Genomic DNA, 16,212 nt, shown 5'->3' with positions numbered 1-16,212 from the left:
GATGAGCCACTTCAGACTTTGTCTCTAATTATTTACTGAATATAAATTGAAAGCGAGACATGAAGGAAGAGCACAAAATTGCGAATGGAAGAAATGTCAACAATTATCGTGATTTATCTTTATTTTACCTCTTCAGTTCTCGCATGTCTCGCTATTTAGCTGTTTATGGACGAAATAAAGGTTGAGGTTAAGTTTCAGTTTGGTTGTAGATTTTTAGTTAGTAATTTTGTTTATTTAATTGCTTTTAACATGTTTTAAAGGTTGGTTATCTATAATATGATGATTTCAAACAGTCATTGCCACTATTTTAGATAGAATTGTCAAGGATTGACATTAATTTGATGAAAATTCAAAGAATAAAACGATAAATACTTTTCGAAGTGAGAAGAAATTTTTTTAACCTCATTGACATCAAACTATCTCTTAAATTTCTATTTTAAAGCACAATCCTTTAAATTGAAATCCATTCCTTCCTAGAAAACAGAAACTCAACTATCATTACTTTAACTTCCAAGAATTGTCATCGTCAACGCCTCTAAAAGTTCCACTTAGTAAATATTTATTACCTTTTCCACCCTTTTCCCCGACAATTATAAGTTTGTTAAGGCTGAAAATGATCATAACGAGTGGCTTAAAGGATTCAAATTGCAATTCTACTTCTGCCATTTGTTCTTCTCCGACTCTTAAAAACAGTGGAATTATAAAGGTAAATGTACACAGAGCCTGGCGGCAGTCATTTAAATAATTTTCTACTCATTTTCTCGTTTTTTCTTCTTCTGCCTTTTCGCATTATTTCGTCATGAAAAGTTGTTTCTCATTTTATTTTCTATTTGAGGTATAATCAGCAGCTTTTAGACGATTATATGAAAACGTCATTAACTCACGAAATCAATTTGCATGAAGAGTGTTGGGTTAATGAGTTTTTTGGATAAATAAAGCGCTTTGTTATGATAAATAATATTAAATGGAGATCCAATAAGAGTTGGTTTCAATGAACCCACATTTATTTGACGTAAGAGCTTCATTCAGTGAAATTTGGATGTTCACCTTTTCTCAAATTTCAATTCGAATGTGAAAATTCACTAAGACACCATAGCAGCTGAAAAAGGTAATGAAATTGAGATGATTATCTGATCTTTTAAGGTTGTAGATATGATATCCGTCTCAATACTAAGTCTCTACAACTGCACAGCTTCTCAGCAATGTCAGTCAGTCTCAAAAAGTCAATCCATACCTTTGAGATCCAAAATGCCTATCAAAATCTACTCACATTTCCTCCTTATTCTCAATAATTCGCTATTCTGCTATCCACTGTGAGTAAATAAGAAGCATGAAAATAATGAAATGTCAAAAGCCAAAAACGAAATGAGAGAGTTCAAAGTGAAGGCTTTATTGCCGGCTTAATTAATACATGTTGCGTGAATGACACTCAAAAGGTCAAAATACTGAAAGGAAAAAAATCAAAGAATTGAAAAGAATGACTTGCTTTGATGTTGAAAAAATAAATATTAAAATAATTTCATCTATTTTATTGAATGATTTAAAAATTGTATGGATTTTCCTCAGGACATGGACATGGTTTCTTTGGACATGGTGGTGGGCATGGTGGTGGGCACGGTGGTGGACATGGTGGACAGCATGGATTGTATCCACTTGATTTCATGTGAAATGATGTGCAATCTGATTTCAGTTCAAATGTCTTTAATTTTCCAACTTCAGAAAATGGCGGCACGAGTTCTTGATGATGTTTGCACATTGAATCTTTTGCGTCGTTGCTATCGAATCTCTTTTGTCCTATTCTTGAGAATCTTAATGACTGACGGAGAATTTTTGATGATTGACGAAACATTCTTGATAATTAAAATTGAGAACTTTGAAAATTTAGTGTTGTCTGATTGACGAACAAAACGAAACTGAAAAAATTTCCAAAGTGAATGAAAATCAATGAAAACTTGATCAAATTTTTTTGACTTTGTAAAAGTTAAATTTGATTTCAAAAATTATCAGTCGAATGTTTCGTCAATCATTACATAAAATTTTCAATGGAAATCCAGTCAGTCATCCGCTAAGATTCTTCACCAGGACAACAAAGACAAATGCTTTTCCTAGAAAAAATGGACGAATTTTGAGAAGAAAGATGTCAACAGAAAAGAACATCAAGAAGCCAAATCTCAAGGCACAGATTGCTGAGGAATTAATGAAGTCATTTCCAGATGACTTGACCAAATTAAAGTCATTTGAATTGAAGATTGAGACGAAGACATTTTACATGAAAACTGAAAATTTTTAGAAATGAAAAACTTCAATTTAACTGCCGAAAAGGATAGAAACTTTATTTTTGAAGGAAATTGAAGGTTAAAAATTTAATAAAAAGTTGAAAATAATCAAAATTAAAGGTTCAAATTATTGGCGTTCCTCATTCACGCATGTATTCATAATAGTAGCATCTATTGCTTCCATCAGGAGGTGGATAAGTAGTCATTCCTTGTTTAGCTGTAAATATATCAATATTAAATTAAGCCATTATTTAAAAAGCAAGTCATCCTTACATGTGTCATAATAATCATATACTTCAATTGTTGCTCCCTTCAATTCAGCGACAAGTTTGGCTCTATAGGCATATACCTTGGCACAACTTTCAGTATTTGTGAAGCTATTAAAGTAGAATATGACCTGTGATCCTTGATTGATGACCTCAATTCTGCTAATATCTTGATTTATCTGTCTTCGTTCATTATAAATGTAACCAGAAGGCATATTCACAATCATGATAGCCATATTTGAGGTTCCGGTAGGAATATATCTAGCACAGACATTCAATGTCATTCTAGATGTACATGAGAATTCGTAGTTATAAGTTACATTGAATACTGGAACAACCTTTGTTGGATCTTCATAGAAATTGCAGATCAGATTGACAATAGCAATTCCAGAATCATCTGATGTGGCTGTAACTGCCAACTTTGTTGTATTTGGTAGTAAATCAAAGGATTGAAGAGTGAAAGCATTAGAAGAATCAACTGTGGCAGTGAATTTTTTACCGGTATTTGGTGTCATTGTAAGCTCCACATTTGCATCCAACGAATAAGTTCTTGCAAACTGACTCAATGCATAAAATGCCATGACTGTATCTTGAGAGGATGTGTAGCCACCAAGACTGTTGCCTTTACTGACGAGATATTTCACAATCTTGAGAACTGTTGCCAAACTTCCACCTTTCTTAATGACTGCAAGTAAGCCATATGATGTCAATTCAATATCAACTGATCTAGGTTGATAACGATACCAATATCCAGTGTCAATTTCAGGTGCTGGTGTTGTCCAATATAAAAGTCCTGATGCTTCAGTTTTCTGTCCATAGAGTAGATTGTATGCAGCACTTGCTTTACTACTTCCAGCGAGAAGTAATGCATTGGATACGACGCCTAATTCATATAAAGATCTGTCAGTATATTTGTCTTCTAAATATTTAACTGCTTTATCTCTTGCTGTGGCATAATCAGATCCAAGAATTGAAAGCACAATGACACAGTAAGCTGTTAATCCAATTCCAGTTCCACTAGCACCTTGCATGTCAGAATGAATAACTCTACCTGGCTCTCTAAATGATCCATCTTCATTTTGATTACTAACAATGAAGTCAGCACCTCTCTTGATGACGTTAGAATCAATCGAGATTATACTCTTAGCAAAATAGAAGTATTGAATGACATAAGCAGTCAACCATGTTGAACCTGATTGGTCACCATTACCAAAAGCTGAGAAGCTTCCATCATATCTGAAATATCTCAATTCGTTTTGATATCCAGCACGAATATAATTCAGAAGAGTTTGTTCCAAATCTCCTCCTAATTTGTCGGATGACTTAAGATATTCATAGATTGCTATGTCTGGTGCAAGACTGAGCATTGTTTGTTCTCCACAACCGTTAGGCATGTGAATAAGTTTGTCCAAATTAGATATTGCTTTTCCAAAAACATCACCAGCAACTGTAGCTGAGACAGAGGTTGTGTCCGGATATGCTGAATCTGGATAATTGCATCTCAAAGTAACTTTTTCTTCTGGGTTCTTTGAGTCAAGTGCTAAAAAGACTGATGATGTGATTGAACGTGCAACTCCTTCAGGAATGATTCTCAATTGTTTCTTGATTCCATCACCAGCTAATGGTCCTTTAGCAGTCACTTCAAATGGAACGAAGCCAATTTTGTTGGATTTTAATGCAAATTGAAGTTTGATATTTTGATTGATTCTAGTGTTGATAGTTTTGACATAGTATCCTTTGGAATCTGCAATTAAAAATGAATGTTAACAAGATATTTCAGCATATTATCAATTTCATACCTTTCCATCCATACTTGTCAAGATCAACAGCTTGATATAAATCACTCTTTGTTATCTTAACATCAACAGTTTGTCTTCTTGGAAGATAGTTGAAAATAAGGATGTCCTGAACAAGGACTTCATTTCGTTTCACAGAAAATGGAAGTTCAACTGAAAGGAAGAAAGGCAGGAAGATGCTGACTGTTGGAATATTATCAGACAGGCCCATTCCATCATATTTGCTCATTGAGACACCATAGATCAAGTATGTTGTGATTGATTCTGGAACTTTTTCGGTGATTGTTGCGATACCTTTAGATTCATCATCGTAGTCGTAAGCAGAACTTAAAAAAAATTTGAATTTATAAGAACTTAATAGCTGCATGTACAAAGAGAGACTTACTCATAAATTGAAACATCGCGCCACAAGAAAGTTTCTCTGAAATCTTTACGAACTTTTACTTCTCCAGAACGTGTTGGACGACTTGCCCTTGGTGCTGATGCCATTGGTTTGCTCATTCTTTCCCTTCTTCGTATTGATCTAAGTGGTCGAGGAATGTTTGTGAACACAAAAAGGCCGGAATCCTAAAATTAAGTTCATCTTTAGATTTTACAGTCCTAAATTTAAAATAGTCTGAAGTTACGTACTGCAAAATTATATTCATATTCAGCAGTTCTTGGCTGATGACGGACTCTAAGTTCATTGTATTTAGATATATCAGTAATAACTTCTTGTTTAGTAAAGTTGTGACCCTGTCTCAACATTAAAAGTCTGTGGACAGAAGTAAAGATTTGAATTGATTTATTCTTGAAAATCTATGCCTTACGAACCTTTGATCCATAGCAAACAACGATACTTTTGAACCAATTTTGCTCTCAATGTCTAAGCTGATTTCCTCACCTGGCTTAACGTCTTGAGTTGATGGTGAAATTTTAAGCTAAAAGAATCCAAAATGTAAATTCGATTCCGGAAAATGAGCAAAATTCCTTACATAATTTGGAAGTTCTTGCAACATTACATCAGTCCGTCCAATAGCAAAATCACCAAACTTGTTGATATAATATGCAAGCAATTGGAATTCTGGTGCATATTTGAAAGAAGGCTTCATTGTGTAGACAACTGTTTGGTTGTTATTATCTTCGTCACTATCACTATCAAAGTAGAGCTTAACTGAATCCAAAAGAACACCTTTCGACACGATATGAAGCATTACAAAGGAAACTGGATCTCCAGTTGATACTTTAAGTTGCAATGGCTCGTTTAATTTAGGTCTGAAAATGATGAGTTAGACTAGGAAGTATCAAAAAATGGAACCGCTTACTCGGAAGTCAATACATTTAGTTGTACATATGAGCCTGTTGGTCGTTGATTTGTTATTATTCTAGCCCACAAATTTCCAGATTCAGCCTCCTCTGATTTAATTATCATATAGAAGTACCCCATATCCGAAGGTATGTTCACTGATGACGTCACAGTTCCATCATCACCAATTGTAAGAGTTTGTGATGGAATTGAGTTATCATAATTTGACTCAATTGTGAGTTTGGTGCCTGCTGGTGCTGGTGTGCCATCATATCTTTCCATAATAATAGTGAATTTCAATGGTGCTCCAGCTTTACCAACATCTGTTTTGGATCTAAATCTGTACATTTTTGGAATAACTCTAAAGCTCTTTACATCCATAACCTTATTTCCTGTCAATGAATCTTCAAAAACAACACTCGCGTCAAAGTATCCGTATTGATCAGCATTCACCTTCAAATCATTAACAATGTCAAGCTCAAATGTTGCAGTTCCAGATTCAATTTGGATAGTTTTTGTCAAAATATCTGGTCCATATCTGCTGATCGTAACTGTTGCTTGACCTGAGGCTTCACCACCGGAAGTGTAAGAGACATCAACTGTGATTGGAACTTTTCCATATTTGAATGGTGTGTCAGCTTGAACTGTCAATGATGCTTGTACTAACGGAAGTGTGTATTCATCGACTTCAAATTCTTTACGTAGATTCTAATGGGATTAAATTGGATTATGTGACTTAAGTTAGGCATAAATTAACACTCACTTCACGTTCACTTTTGAATGATAATGTCCAAACTCCTAAGCTTGCTCTATCAGATAACTGGAAGGTACCCTCGTATTTGCCTCTCTTAAAAGTAACATTTTGGAATGTCATGATCTCAGTTCTTCTCTCATTAAGAATTGAAATCACATTTGTTGATGTTGGAGTTGCCATTTTAGTTTCTGAATCAACAGCGAAAATTCTGAATTGAAGAAGATCGCCAGGCCTGAACATGGCTTTGTTAAATTGAATGAAGTATGACACTTTCTTCGCCATATAAGTCAAAGTCCTTATTTCTGCGAAATCATCATCATTTTCCACGTACAGTGTATAGCTTCCCATTTCGATTTCACTAGTCTACATATATGGAAGATTGAAAATGATTTAAGGACGTAATCTAGGTTAGGATAGCACTTACATCAAATGATACAGAAGCCTTCGAATTACCTCTCGAAAGAGTTGCTGTTTTTTTGAGTCTAAAATATTCATCATTATCAGTTGTTCCATTTATTCTGATCACAAAACGAATGGTACTTTTGACATTGAATCCTCTAACTTGAACATTGAATGTCTTGCCTTGACGAATCACGCATGGAGCCACGACTGTGAAAATGCTGAGGAATAAAGAAATTATGAATTTTCAGATATCAAAATGCCTTTTCTTTTGTATTTACGATTCAGGAATAATTCTCTCGTCAGGTCTTCGAGGTTTTGGTGGAACTGATGGCTGCTGACTTAGTTGTGTAGAATAAACCACAAACTGTGACAGATAAATTAAAATTATGAACTTCATAATTGAAAAATTTTCAGTTCTTATTTAAAAGAAAACTGAAAGTCAACTGATGTGGCATTAACAGATCCTCCAATTTATATTTCGGCAATTAACACTTTTTGCATGTGACTGTCTGAATTATGGAGAGGGGCAACATTACCTCATTTAATCATCGGTTGGTGCTGAGCTATTTCTCCTGTTGGATGATGATTAAATGATATGAGTTTAAGCAGAGTTGGTAAGTCTTAATTTGGAGGCTGTCTGGCTGAATGGAGATCTCGCTTCCAAAAAGGACGAAATTTTGTCAAGTGCACAGTGCAGTATGGAACATTACAAAATGGATGCATCATGCATCTTGAAAATCGAGTTGTTATGGATTAAGTAGACACAGGTGTAACTTCATTCGACAATATCCCAAAAAGCATATCCAATTAGTAACACTAGTAATAATTACATAAACCACCTACTTGTATGACGACATCACTCAAGTGGCACATTTCCTGAGAATTGCTATTATTAATAAATTTGTGTCTGTTTAAGTTTTATTCGATCATATTTAAGCCATTACTTCCTAAATGAAAAATAAAATTGTTTATTTAGTTGGAATTCTTTAAGTCTGGGATGATAAAATTTGTATTAATAGACGGAAGGTTGTGTAAAAAAATTATTAAGTTCTTAAATTGAAAAATGATTAATTTTATCTCATTAATCATTAATTCAGCTTAATTCTAAGAGAAAAGTGTGGTTCAGAATTTAATTTTCCATGCTTAATTAAAAATAAAATTTAATCAATTTATATTTATTCAATTGTGCTCAATTGCTTTACGTTCTAAAGGATGCTCGTGTTAAAAGTTTGCACATTTGTTAAATACCTATAGTTAAAAATATTTATTTAGGTGGAAAATTTGCTCGCAATTTTAGTCTTAATTTGCTCATTGAGGAATAAATTGCTACAAAGTTATACATGATAGCTATTATTATAAATTTGTTTAAATTTTCTGATTTCTTTCTGAAGAAGCTTAAACTTGCGTATAAAATCTGAAAATTGAGCTACTACAAGTCTTGACCATTTTTAAAATTAATATCTTAGTTTTTCAGCTTTGAACCAGTTTTTGCACCGTTTAAACCGGTTCAAGGTAGTATCAGTAGATAATTTTATAGATGATAAGTTTCAACAATACACAACATGTCTACATTATCTGTTATAGTGTTTAAACAGTAACGAGTTAAAGCTAATGGTGTTCATAATTTTGACAATTTTTCCCCAGAATCATTCAATGGAAGGATGCTTTAAGAATTTATGGAAGGAAGCTGTTGACAGATTGCATTTGGTATTGGACATTGCATGCGGAAATCAGTGAGGTGGCCAGTTTCAAGCGAAATCTGGATGGCTAGCGAATGAAATAAGAAAGCACATAAGGGTTCTCAATACCAAAATCAAGACTTCTCGGCTTCGGTCTCGAAAATTTGTCAAAATCTAGAATTTATGACTATATTCAATTTTCTGAAAATGACCGCTCTATCCAAAATCAGAATATATAAGTTTCTGGCCGAAAAATAAACCGAACACGGATCCACAATTTAAATAAAAATGAAACTTTTGACGAAGATATCCTAGAAAGTATGCTTTAGAACGAAACTTAACACTAACCATAAAAGAATTTTAACATTAATCACAATACAACTCCTTAATTGATGCTTTTAAGCACTTTACTAGTTCTATACTAAACTTTTAATAAAATGAAATTATTGAATATGTTTTAATACACATTTCATTTATATTTCATCACCTTTTTATTTTAATCGACAACTGAATAATCATTGGATCTTAACTCATATTTACATACCTACAATGACAGTTCTATGTTAAAATAATTAATTGAATTAAATGAAAAACAACATCTTGTTTAAGAATAAATGGAGCACAAGAAACAACTGAAGAATTTCTTCTGATATTTCTTTAAATCTCATAACTTTATTCAATTGAATCTCACTTTAGACTTAAAAGTGCAACAAGATAAGAACATAAGTCCATTAAACTAAATTACAAACTTAATCCTTAAGCCACGTTTTATTTTTATGATTAATTATGCTTTACACAAATGTTTTTAATTTTTATTGAAAATATGGTTTTGAGGAATGCGACACGTCCTCATTTTTCATTATGAAAACGCGTGCAGATATGCCATGCACATTTAATTTTAATTGTAAAAAACATTTACATAGGTGGCATATTATGAAAAAAATAAGAAAGTCGGCTGACAAATTAATCACCAATTAATCGATAAGTAAGGAAACAGTAAATAGACAGCACAGTTGCTAGGTATTTTAGAACAGACAAACTTTTATTACATAATGGATAGAAAGTAAGTGAACTTGATTGACTAGACAGCAAATTATTTATGAATTTGGGCAAAGATAACCTGTAACTTGAATATGTAAATCATGAGTTTAGGAACTTTTCTCGATTTTTTTCATTCAAGTAAGGAAAAATTCGATTATGAAGACAAAAGACAGAAACTGTTAAAGTCATACAGAAGGCATGAAAAAATGGAAAATAGTTTCTCAGGTTTCGTGACTTGGGTTCGAGTCAAATTCCGCAGAACTTGCGCTCTATATTTTCTGACTTCATCATGAAAGGTTCAAGAACATTATCGTAAAAATGGATTTATGTTCTTATTCATGATTGTTTATTGTTGAATCTGCAATAAAATTAGCTTTCAAAGGTCAATCATACAAATAAACTTTTGAACTAATAAATATGCTTTAATTAGATACAAAAACTTTATTTTTCAATGCAATCAAGAGTTCAAGGATACAAAAATATCATTAAAAATTTCAAAGAATCGTTAAATAGAATAAAAAAATATCATTATGAAAGTCTTCAAAGTCAAAAATTATCCTTTACGGAATCGGATGGAATCCATTAGTTGAATTACCAGTAGTAGTAGTAACATGGTCCACTCAAATCGGGAACTTGATAAGAAGTCATTCCTTGTTTAGCTGCAAATAAAATTAAATAAGAATTATAATATACATTACCACTAAAATATTAGAAATCCTTACATGTATCATAATAATCATAGACTTCAATAGTAGCAGGCTTCAATTCAGAAACAAATTTGGATCTGTAAGCATTGATAGAGACACAACTGTTGGCATTTGAGATGGTATTGAAGTAGAATGTGACTTTAGATCCTTGATTTGTAACTTCAGTTTGACTGATATCAGGATTAGACTGAGATTGCCATTCATTATAGACAAATCCAGAAGGCATGTTGACAATCATAATAGCCATATTTGAGGTACCAGTTGGAATGTAATTAGTGCAAACATCGAATGCAACTCTATATGTGCATGCAAAATTAAAGTTGTAAGTTACGTTGAAGACTGGAACAACCTTTGTTGGATCTTCATAGAAGTTGCAGATAAGACTGACAATAGCAAGTCCAGAATCAGCTGTTGTAGCTGTGATGTTCATTTTTCTAGCTCCTGCGTTTAACTCAAAGGATTGTAAAGTGAATGCATTTGTAGAATCAACAGTAGCTGAAACGGAACTTCCAACATTTGGTCCTAAAGTAAGCTTAACATTTGCATTTAATGAATAAGTTCTGGCGAATTGACTCAATGCATAGAAAGCCATGACTGTATCTTGAGATGATGTATAACCACCAAGACTGTTGCTCTTGCTGACGAGATATTTGACGATCTTAAGAATTGAGGATAATCCACCACCTCGTTGGATGACTGATAAAAGACCATAGGAAGTAATTTCAATATCAAGTGATCTAGCTTGATTGTAATACCAGAAATCAGGAGAAACTGGAGCTGGTGCAGCCCAGAATAACATTAAATTTGTTTCTGTTTTTCTGGCTTCAAATAATGCGTATGCTGCATCTGCCTTGCTACTTCCAACGAGTTGTAATGCATAGGCAATGACACCTAATTCATAAGTTGTACTGCTGGCGCTGAAGTTGTCTTCCAAATATTTAACAGCATTATCTCTTGTGGTTGTAAAATCTGGATATCCTGGCAAAATGATGGTAAACATGATGACACAGTAAGCTGTCAATCCAATTCCTGATCCACTTCCACCTTGCATATCAACATGAATAACTCTTCCAGGTTCTCTGAATGATCCATCTTCATTTTGTTGTAGTTTGACGAAATCAGCGCCTCTTCTGATTGTGTCGGGATCAATAGTGACCATAGTTTTAGCAAAATAGAAGTATTCAACGACATAAGCAGTCAACCATGTTGAACCTGATGGATCTCTTTCACCAAAAGCTGAGAAACTTCCATCATATCTTTGATATCTCAATTCATTTTGATATCCACTAAGAATATAATTTTGGAGTGTTCCTTGAAGTGTTGCTGTAAGTTTGCCTGATGCTTGTAGATAGTCATAGATTGCTATATCAGGAGCAAGACTAAGCATTGTTTGTTCTCCACAACCGCCTGGCATGCTAATCAATTTATCAAGATTGCTCAAAGCTTTTCCAAAAATGTCGCCAGCAACAGTTGCAGAAACGGATGTTGTATCTTGGTATGCAGAGTCTGGGAGATTACAATTTAATTGATTTTCAGATTTTGGATTTTTCTTATCAAGTGCAATGAAGACTGATGATGTGATTGAACGTGGAATTCCTTCAGGAATGACTCTCAATTGTTTCTTGATTCCATCACCAGCTAGTGGTCCTTTAGCAGTTACTTCAATTGGAATGAAGCCAAGAGTCTTTGGTCGCATTGCGAATTGTAGTTTGATGTTTTGTCCAACTTTAGGTGTTATAGTTTGTGTGTAGAATCCAGTAACATCTGTAAGAATATTCAAGTGTTGTGTTAAATTATCTTAGATTTATAAATACCAATGTCTATCCTCACCTTTCCATCCATATTTAGCAAGATCAACAGCAGTAAATCCAGCATCCTTTTTAAGCTTAACTTCAACAGTTTGAGATTTTTTCAAGTAATTAAATACTATAATATCCTGAAGAAGAACTTCATTACGTTTAACAGAGTATGGAAGTTCAACTGAAAGGAAGAATGGTAAGAAGATGGTGACTGATGGAACATTATCAGACAATCCAATTCCATCATATTTGCTCATTGAGACACCATAGATCAAGTATGTTGTGATTGATTCTGGAACAGTTTCGGTAATTGTTTCTAATCCTTTGTATTCATCATCGTAGTCATTGGCAGATCTGAAAATAAGAATCGTTAAGTATAATACAGACTAGAATATGCATTTAAAGTTCCTTACTCATAAATAGGAACTTCTCGCCACAAGAAAACTTCTCTGAAATCTTTACGAATTTTAACATCACCACCACCACCATTTTTAGGAACAGGATCTCTATTTGGTGCGTCTGGTTTTTCCATTCGTTCTGGTTCTCTGCCAGGTCTATCATAATACATTCTTCGTGGACGTGGAATATTTGTGAAAACAAAAAGTCCAGTACCCTGAAATAATTCGATTAGAAGGCAATAAAGGATATCTAATGGAAGTTAAGCCTACCCCAAATGCAAATTCATAGCTTGCAATATTTCTCCAATCGTATCGTACTCTGTTCCAGTTGTATTGTTGTAAATCTTGGAAAATGCTTTCTTTTGTGATGTTACTGCCGCCTTTCAAGAGGAGTAATCTGGAAATCAGGTAATAAGTTAGCTTAAAAGGTCATTTAATGCTTCATTCATTCCCAAATCGGAAATCCGGCATCAGATTAGCGTGACTCTGACCACAAGTCATCGTCACGTCAACCTCGACCAGATTGTTGATCGATTAACCAATTTGTAATGTTTGAGCTCACCTTTGGTCCATTGCAACCAATGAAACTCTTGATGAGATGTAACTTTCAATGTCCAATTCGATTTTAGCTGCTGGCTTAACTGTTTGAGTTGATGGTGATATTTTGAGCTGAAATTAGAACATTTAGTTAGATGAATTAGCTTAAAAACAATGTGGATATCCAAAATTTCACTCACATAATTAGGAAGTTCTTTAACTAAATCAACACTTGCTGTTGTTGTAATAAAATCTCCATTTGCTTTGATATAATAAGCAATAATTTGTGTAGCTGGTGCATATTTGAATGATGGTCTGAAGTAGTCGACAACTGTGTTGAGATCATCATCTTCATCGTCATCGCTGTCGAAATAAAGCTTGTAACTTTCAAGCAAGACTCCTTTAGATACGATATGAATCATAACAAAGTCTGTCGCTTCTCCTGTTCTGACTTTGAAGTAAACTTTCTTTCCTAGTTTTGGTCTGAAAATATTGAAAATATGAGGAATAGAGTCAGCACTGAGATGTCTACAACTTACTCTTGAGTTAATACATCAATTTGCAAGTAAGATCCACTTCTATACCGAATAATACCAGCACCAACATAATTATCATAAGCATCTTCAGCTGTTAATTGTAATGATAAATATTGAGTATCAGGTGGTACCATTACAGATGATGAAACAGTTCCATCAGATCCAATTCTCAAAGTTTGTGATGGAATCGTTCTTATTTCTGGTATGACATTAATTTTAGTTCCTGATGGAGCTGGACTGCCATCGTATTTTTTCAAAGCAACTGTAAATTTATATGCAGTTCCTGGTTTAATGTTTGGATCACCTTTAGGATAGATATAGTATGCATTTGGTGAAACAATGAAGCTCTTTTGATCTGTTACTTTATTTCCTGTTAATGGATCCTCAAAGACAAGATTAACTACGAAATAGGTATAATCTCCAGCTCGAACACCTAAATCATTTACAATATCAGCATCGAATGTAGCTGATCCGGAAGTTATAACAACATTTCTCTTAAAGACATTTTGTCCATACTTTTGGACAGTTACACTTGCATTTCCTGAAGCTTCACCTCCAAATGTGTAAGAGACTTCAACTGTTATTGGAACTTTGCCGAATTTGAAGGGAGTGTTTGAAGGAACAGAAATTGAGCCTTGGATCAATGGAAGTTGATATTCAGCAACTTCAAATTCTTTGGATATCATCTAAGTAAGTGAAATAAAATTGGAACTGATCCTTTTAATTCTGTGCCATAATTTCTTACCTGATCATCACAATTAAATCTTAAGCTCCAGAGTCCCAAACCAGCCTTATCAGACAATTGGAAACTATTCTCATATTTACCTCTATTAAATGAAATATTTTGATAATTTGTAATCTCATTGCCATTTCCATCAGTAATTGAAACCAAACTAGTGCATGTTGGATTGACAGCCTTTGTTTCAGAATCGACAGCATAAACTCTGTATTGAAGAAGATCACCAGGAAGGAAAATAGACTTGCTAAGTTGAAGAAGGAATGAATATTTCTTCGTAATGTAAGTCAAAGTTCTTCTTTCTGCAAAGTTCTCAGTTTCAACAAAAAGTGCGTAGTTACCGCTGGTGATTGATGATGTCTGAAAATTTGGATATTTTTGATTTAATCAGTTGAGTTAAGAATTAGTTCCTGAGTAACACAAAGCAGACAACGGTTAAAGGCACTTTGAACACATCCGAATGATTGCCACATGGAGCCTTGTGCTGCGTCTATAGAGTTATGGCCACGTGGCAATCTGATTAATTTTAAATAAAATAAATCAATACTCACATCAATCTTAACAGAAGTCCTAGATGAATCTCTTGTGATTTTAGCATTTCTTTTGATGTCAAGGAACTCTCCTGAATCACTAGTTCCGTTAATTCGAATCACAAAACGGATAGTGCTTTTTATACTGAATCCTCTAACGTAAATGTTATATGATTTTCCTTGACGAATGTCATATGGAGCAACAACTGTGAATACACTGTTAAACCACAATTAAAATTTCCATTTTTAGCTAATTGTGTAATATTTTCTATGAAAATCGTGACTATATAGTTATTGTGAAATCAGCCTTAGATAATAAAATGTAAAATTTGATTATATAACTTTGTTTTTCATAAAAGCAGTCCGATCAACGAACTTTTGTCGTTTATTTAAAACAGGAGCTTAATATTTACACAATCGATCGTGTTCAATTTGTGAAAATATTGAAAATCCAGACTTTGGGATCATGAAGAACTCAATAAAATTGCAAATTGACACGCGAGCAGCGCAAGTCGGTTATATGATCCGAAATCGGGCTCGCAGCCGACGTGACTTTGATTTAGCGCTGGATTTACATTGAGTTCGACATTAAATCAAAGTAACATCAGCCTGGACTCGGATTTTTGATTTATTAACCAATTGATGCTATTTGAGACTGCTGAATAGACTAAGTCGAACACTCCAAATGAAGTAGGCCATCAGTAAACTTTTAAGGCTCCGCTAAATATTTTTTATAATTACTGCCTATTTTTGGAAGCCATATGATCTCTAAACGAAGGCAGCTTCCATTTAGTGGTTATAAAAATGATTCAAATGAGCCTTAAAAGCTCCGTAGCGAAGCCTTCTTCATTTGTGTCGTTCCGGTTAATACCAGCTGTTCTTATAATTAAGCATTAACTTAAGCTGATAAAATTTTACAAAAAATCCTCAATCCACTTAACAGCAATTACTTACGATTTAGGTATAACTCTTGTGTCATCCTCTTCATCAATTGGTGGACGAGGTGGTCGACGAACTGGCATCTCAACATCATCTTGTGCAAAAACTGCAATATGCCATGCTACACAAAACAAAATTATCAATTTCATGACTGAAAAAGTTTCAAACTTCACTCAAAGGAAACTGAAAGTGAACTGATGTGGCAAAAATAATTATTGATAAATTATATAGCTTTGATAAAAGAGCTTGCCTGTCCCCCACCACAATAGACTTAAACTTTAAACAATATTTATTCAATTGTTTTAGGTTTTTCGTTCGAGCGGCTTCTATTTGAAAAATAAGGAATGAGTAATGAGTTGTTCGATAGTTTACAGCCAAGAGGCACTGAATGATTTTAGGAGTTCCAATGCTTAATGGAGGATATTTAAGAATCTGAGGAGATTTTGCTCTAACTTCAAGATTTTTAATGTTAAATTCAAATCGAAGAACTCATTGAAAAGTTAGCAATCAACCTGAAATTAACAAAGACAA

General features: G+C 33.8%; 3 protein-coding genes and 1 long non-coding RNA gene across 4 annotated transcripts; all 4 read right to left on the bottom strand.

Annotated features, from left to right (window-relative positions):
* Positions 1-2,416: 2,416 nt before the first annotated feature.
* On the bottom strand, positions 2,417-4,705 carry LOC139095112 (CD109 antigen-like). Its single transcript, XM_070646364.1, has 3 exons — positions 4,342-4,705; positions 2,550-4,286; positions 2,417-2,493 (listed from the first exon to the last, which is right to left on the bottom strand). The coding sequence occupies exons 1-3, from the start codon at positions 4,703-4,705 to the stop codon at positions 2,417-2,419; spliced, it is 2,178 nt and encodes a 725-aa protein (XP_070502465.1).
* On the bottom strand, positions 4,705-15,890 carry LOC139094810 (thioester-containing protein 1 allele R1-like). Its single transcript, XM_070645987.1, has 8 exons — positions 15,697-15,890; positions 14,764-14,959; positions 14,222-14,572; positions 13,480-14,162; positions 13,141-13,423; positions 5,152-5,258; positions 4,969-5,092; positions 4,705-4,905 (listed from the first exon to the last, which is right to left on the bottom strand). The coding sequence occupies exons 1-8, from the start codon at positions 15,828-15,830 to the stop codon at positions 4,720-4,722; spliced, it is 2,064 nt and encodes a 687-aa protein (XP_070502088.1). The 5' UTR covers positions 15,831-15,890; the 3' UTR covers positions 4,705-4,719.
* Positions 10,064-12,362, bottom strand: LOC139094852 (CD109 antigen-like). The gene is made up of 3 exons (XM_070646060.1): positions 12,037-12,362; positions 10,222-11,970; positions 10,064-10,158 (listed from the first exon to the last, which is right to left on the bottom strand). The coding sequence occupies exons 1-3, from the start codon at positions 12,260-12,262 to the stop codon at positions 10,091-10,093; spliced, it is 2,043 nt and encodes a 680-aa protein (XP_070502161.1). The 5' UTR covers positions 12,263-12,362; the 3' UTR covers positions 10,064-10,090.
* Positions 12,491-12,803, bottom strand: LOC139094990 (uncharacterized). The gene is made up of 2 exons (XR_011544821.1): positions 12,674-12,803; positions 12,491-12,618 (listed from the first exon to the last, which is right to left on the bottom strand). It is a non-coding gene; the product is annotated as an uncharacterized lncRNA (long non-coding RNA).
* Positions 15,891-16,212: the final 322 nt, after the last annotated feature.

This window comes from Chironomus tepperi, unplaced genomic scaffold, assembly GCF_022539635.2.
Source record: "Chironomus tepperi strain 1889 unplaced genomic scaffold, CSIRO-AGI_Ctep_v1 contig_359, whole genome shotgun sequence".
Taxonomy (NCBI): Eukaryota; Metazoa; Arthropoda; class Insecta; order Diptera; family Chironomidae; genus Chironomus; species Chironomus tepperi.
The sequence above is the reverse complement of the archived record's forward strand: the minus strand, read 5'-3'. Positions and strand labels throughout refer to the sequence as shown.

What these genes read in the sequence shown, in the direction of transcription:
- LOC139095112 (XM_070646364.1), bottom strand. Translation starts at nt 4,705, where the DNA reads ATGCAGCTATTAAGTTCTTATAAATTCAAATTTTTTTTAAGTTCTGCT. An exon ending in TGACAAGTATGGATGGAAAG is followed by an intron (nt 4,287 to 4,341) that starts GTATGAAATTGA and finishes TTTTAATTGCAG; the next exon opens with ATTCCAAAGGATACTATGTC. An exon ending in ATATGATTATTATGACACAT is followed by an intron (nt 2,494 to 2,549) that starts GTAAGGATGACT and finishes ATATATTTACAG; the next exon opens with CTAAACAAGGAATGACTACT.
- LOC139094852 (XM_070646060.1), bottom strand. Translation starts at nt 12,262, where the DNA reads ATGAGCAAATATGATGGAATTGGATTGTCTGATAATGTTCCATCAGTC. An exon ending in TGCTAAATATGGATGGAAAG is followed by an intron (nt 11,971 to 12,036) that starts GTGAGGATAGAC and finishes ATATTCTTACAG; the next exon opens with ATGTTACTGGATTCTACACA. An exon ending in CTATGATTATTATGATACAT is followed by an intron (nt 10,159 to 10,221) that starts GTAAGGATTTCT and finishes TTTTATTTGCAG; the next exon opens with CTAAACAAGGAATGACTTCT.
- LOC139094810 (XM_070645987.1), bottom strand. Translation starts at nt 15,830, where the DNA reads ATGAAATTGATAATTTTGTTTTGTGTAGCATGGCATATTGCAGTTTTT. An exon ending in GATTTAATTGTGATGATCAG is followed by an intron (nt 14,163 to 14,221) that starts GTAAGAAATTAT and finishes TCACTTACTTAG; the next exon opens with ATGATATCCAAAGAATTTGA. An exon ending in TTGTTTGCTATGGATCAAAG is followed by an intron (nt 5,093 to 5,151) that starts GTTCGTAAGGCA and finishes TTCTGTCCACAG; the next exon opens with ACTTTTAATGTTGAGACAGG.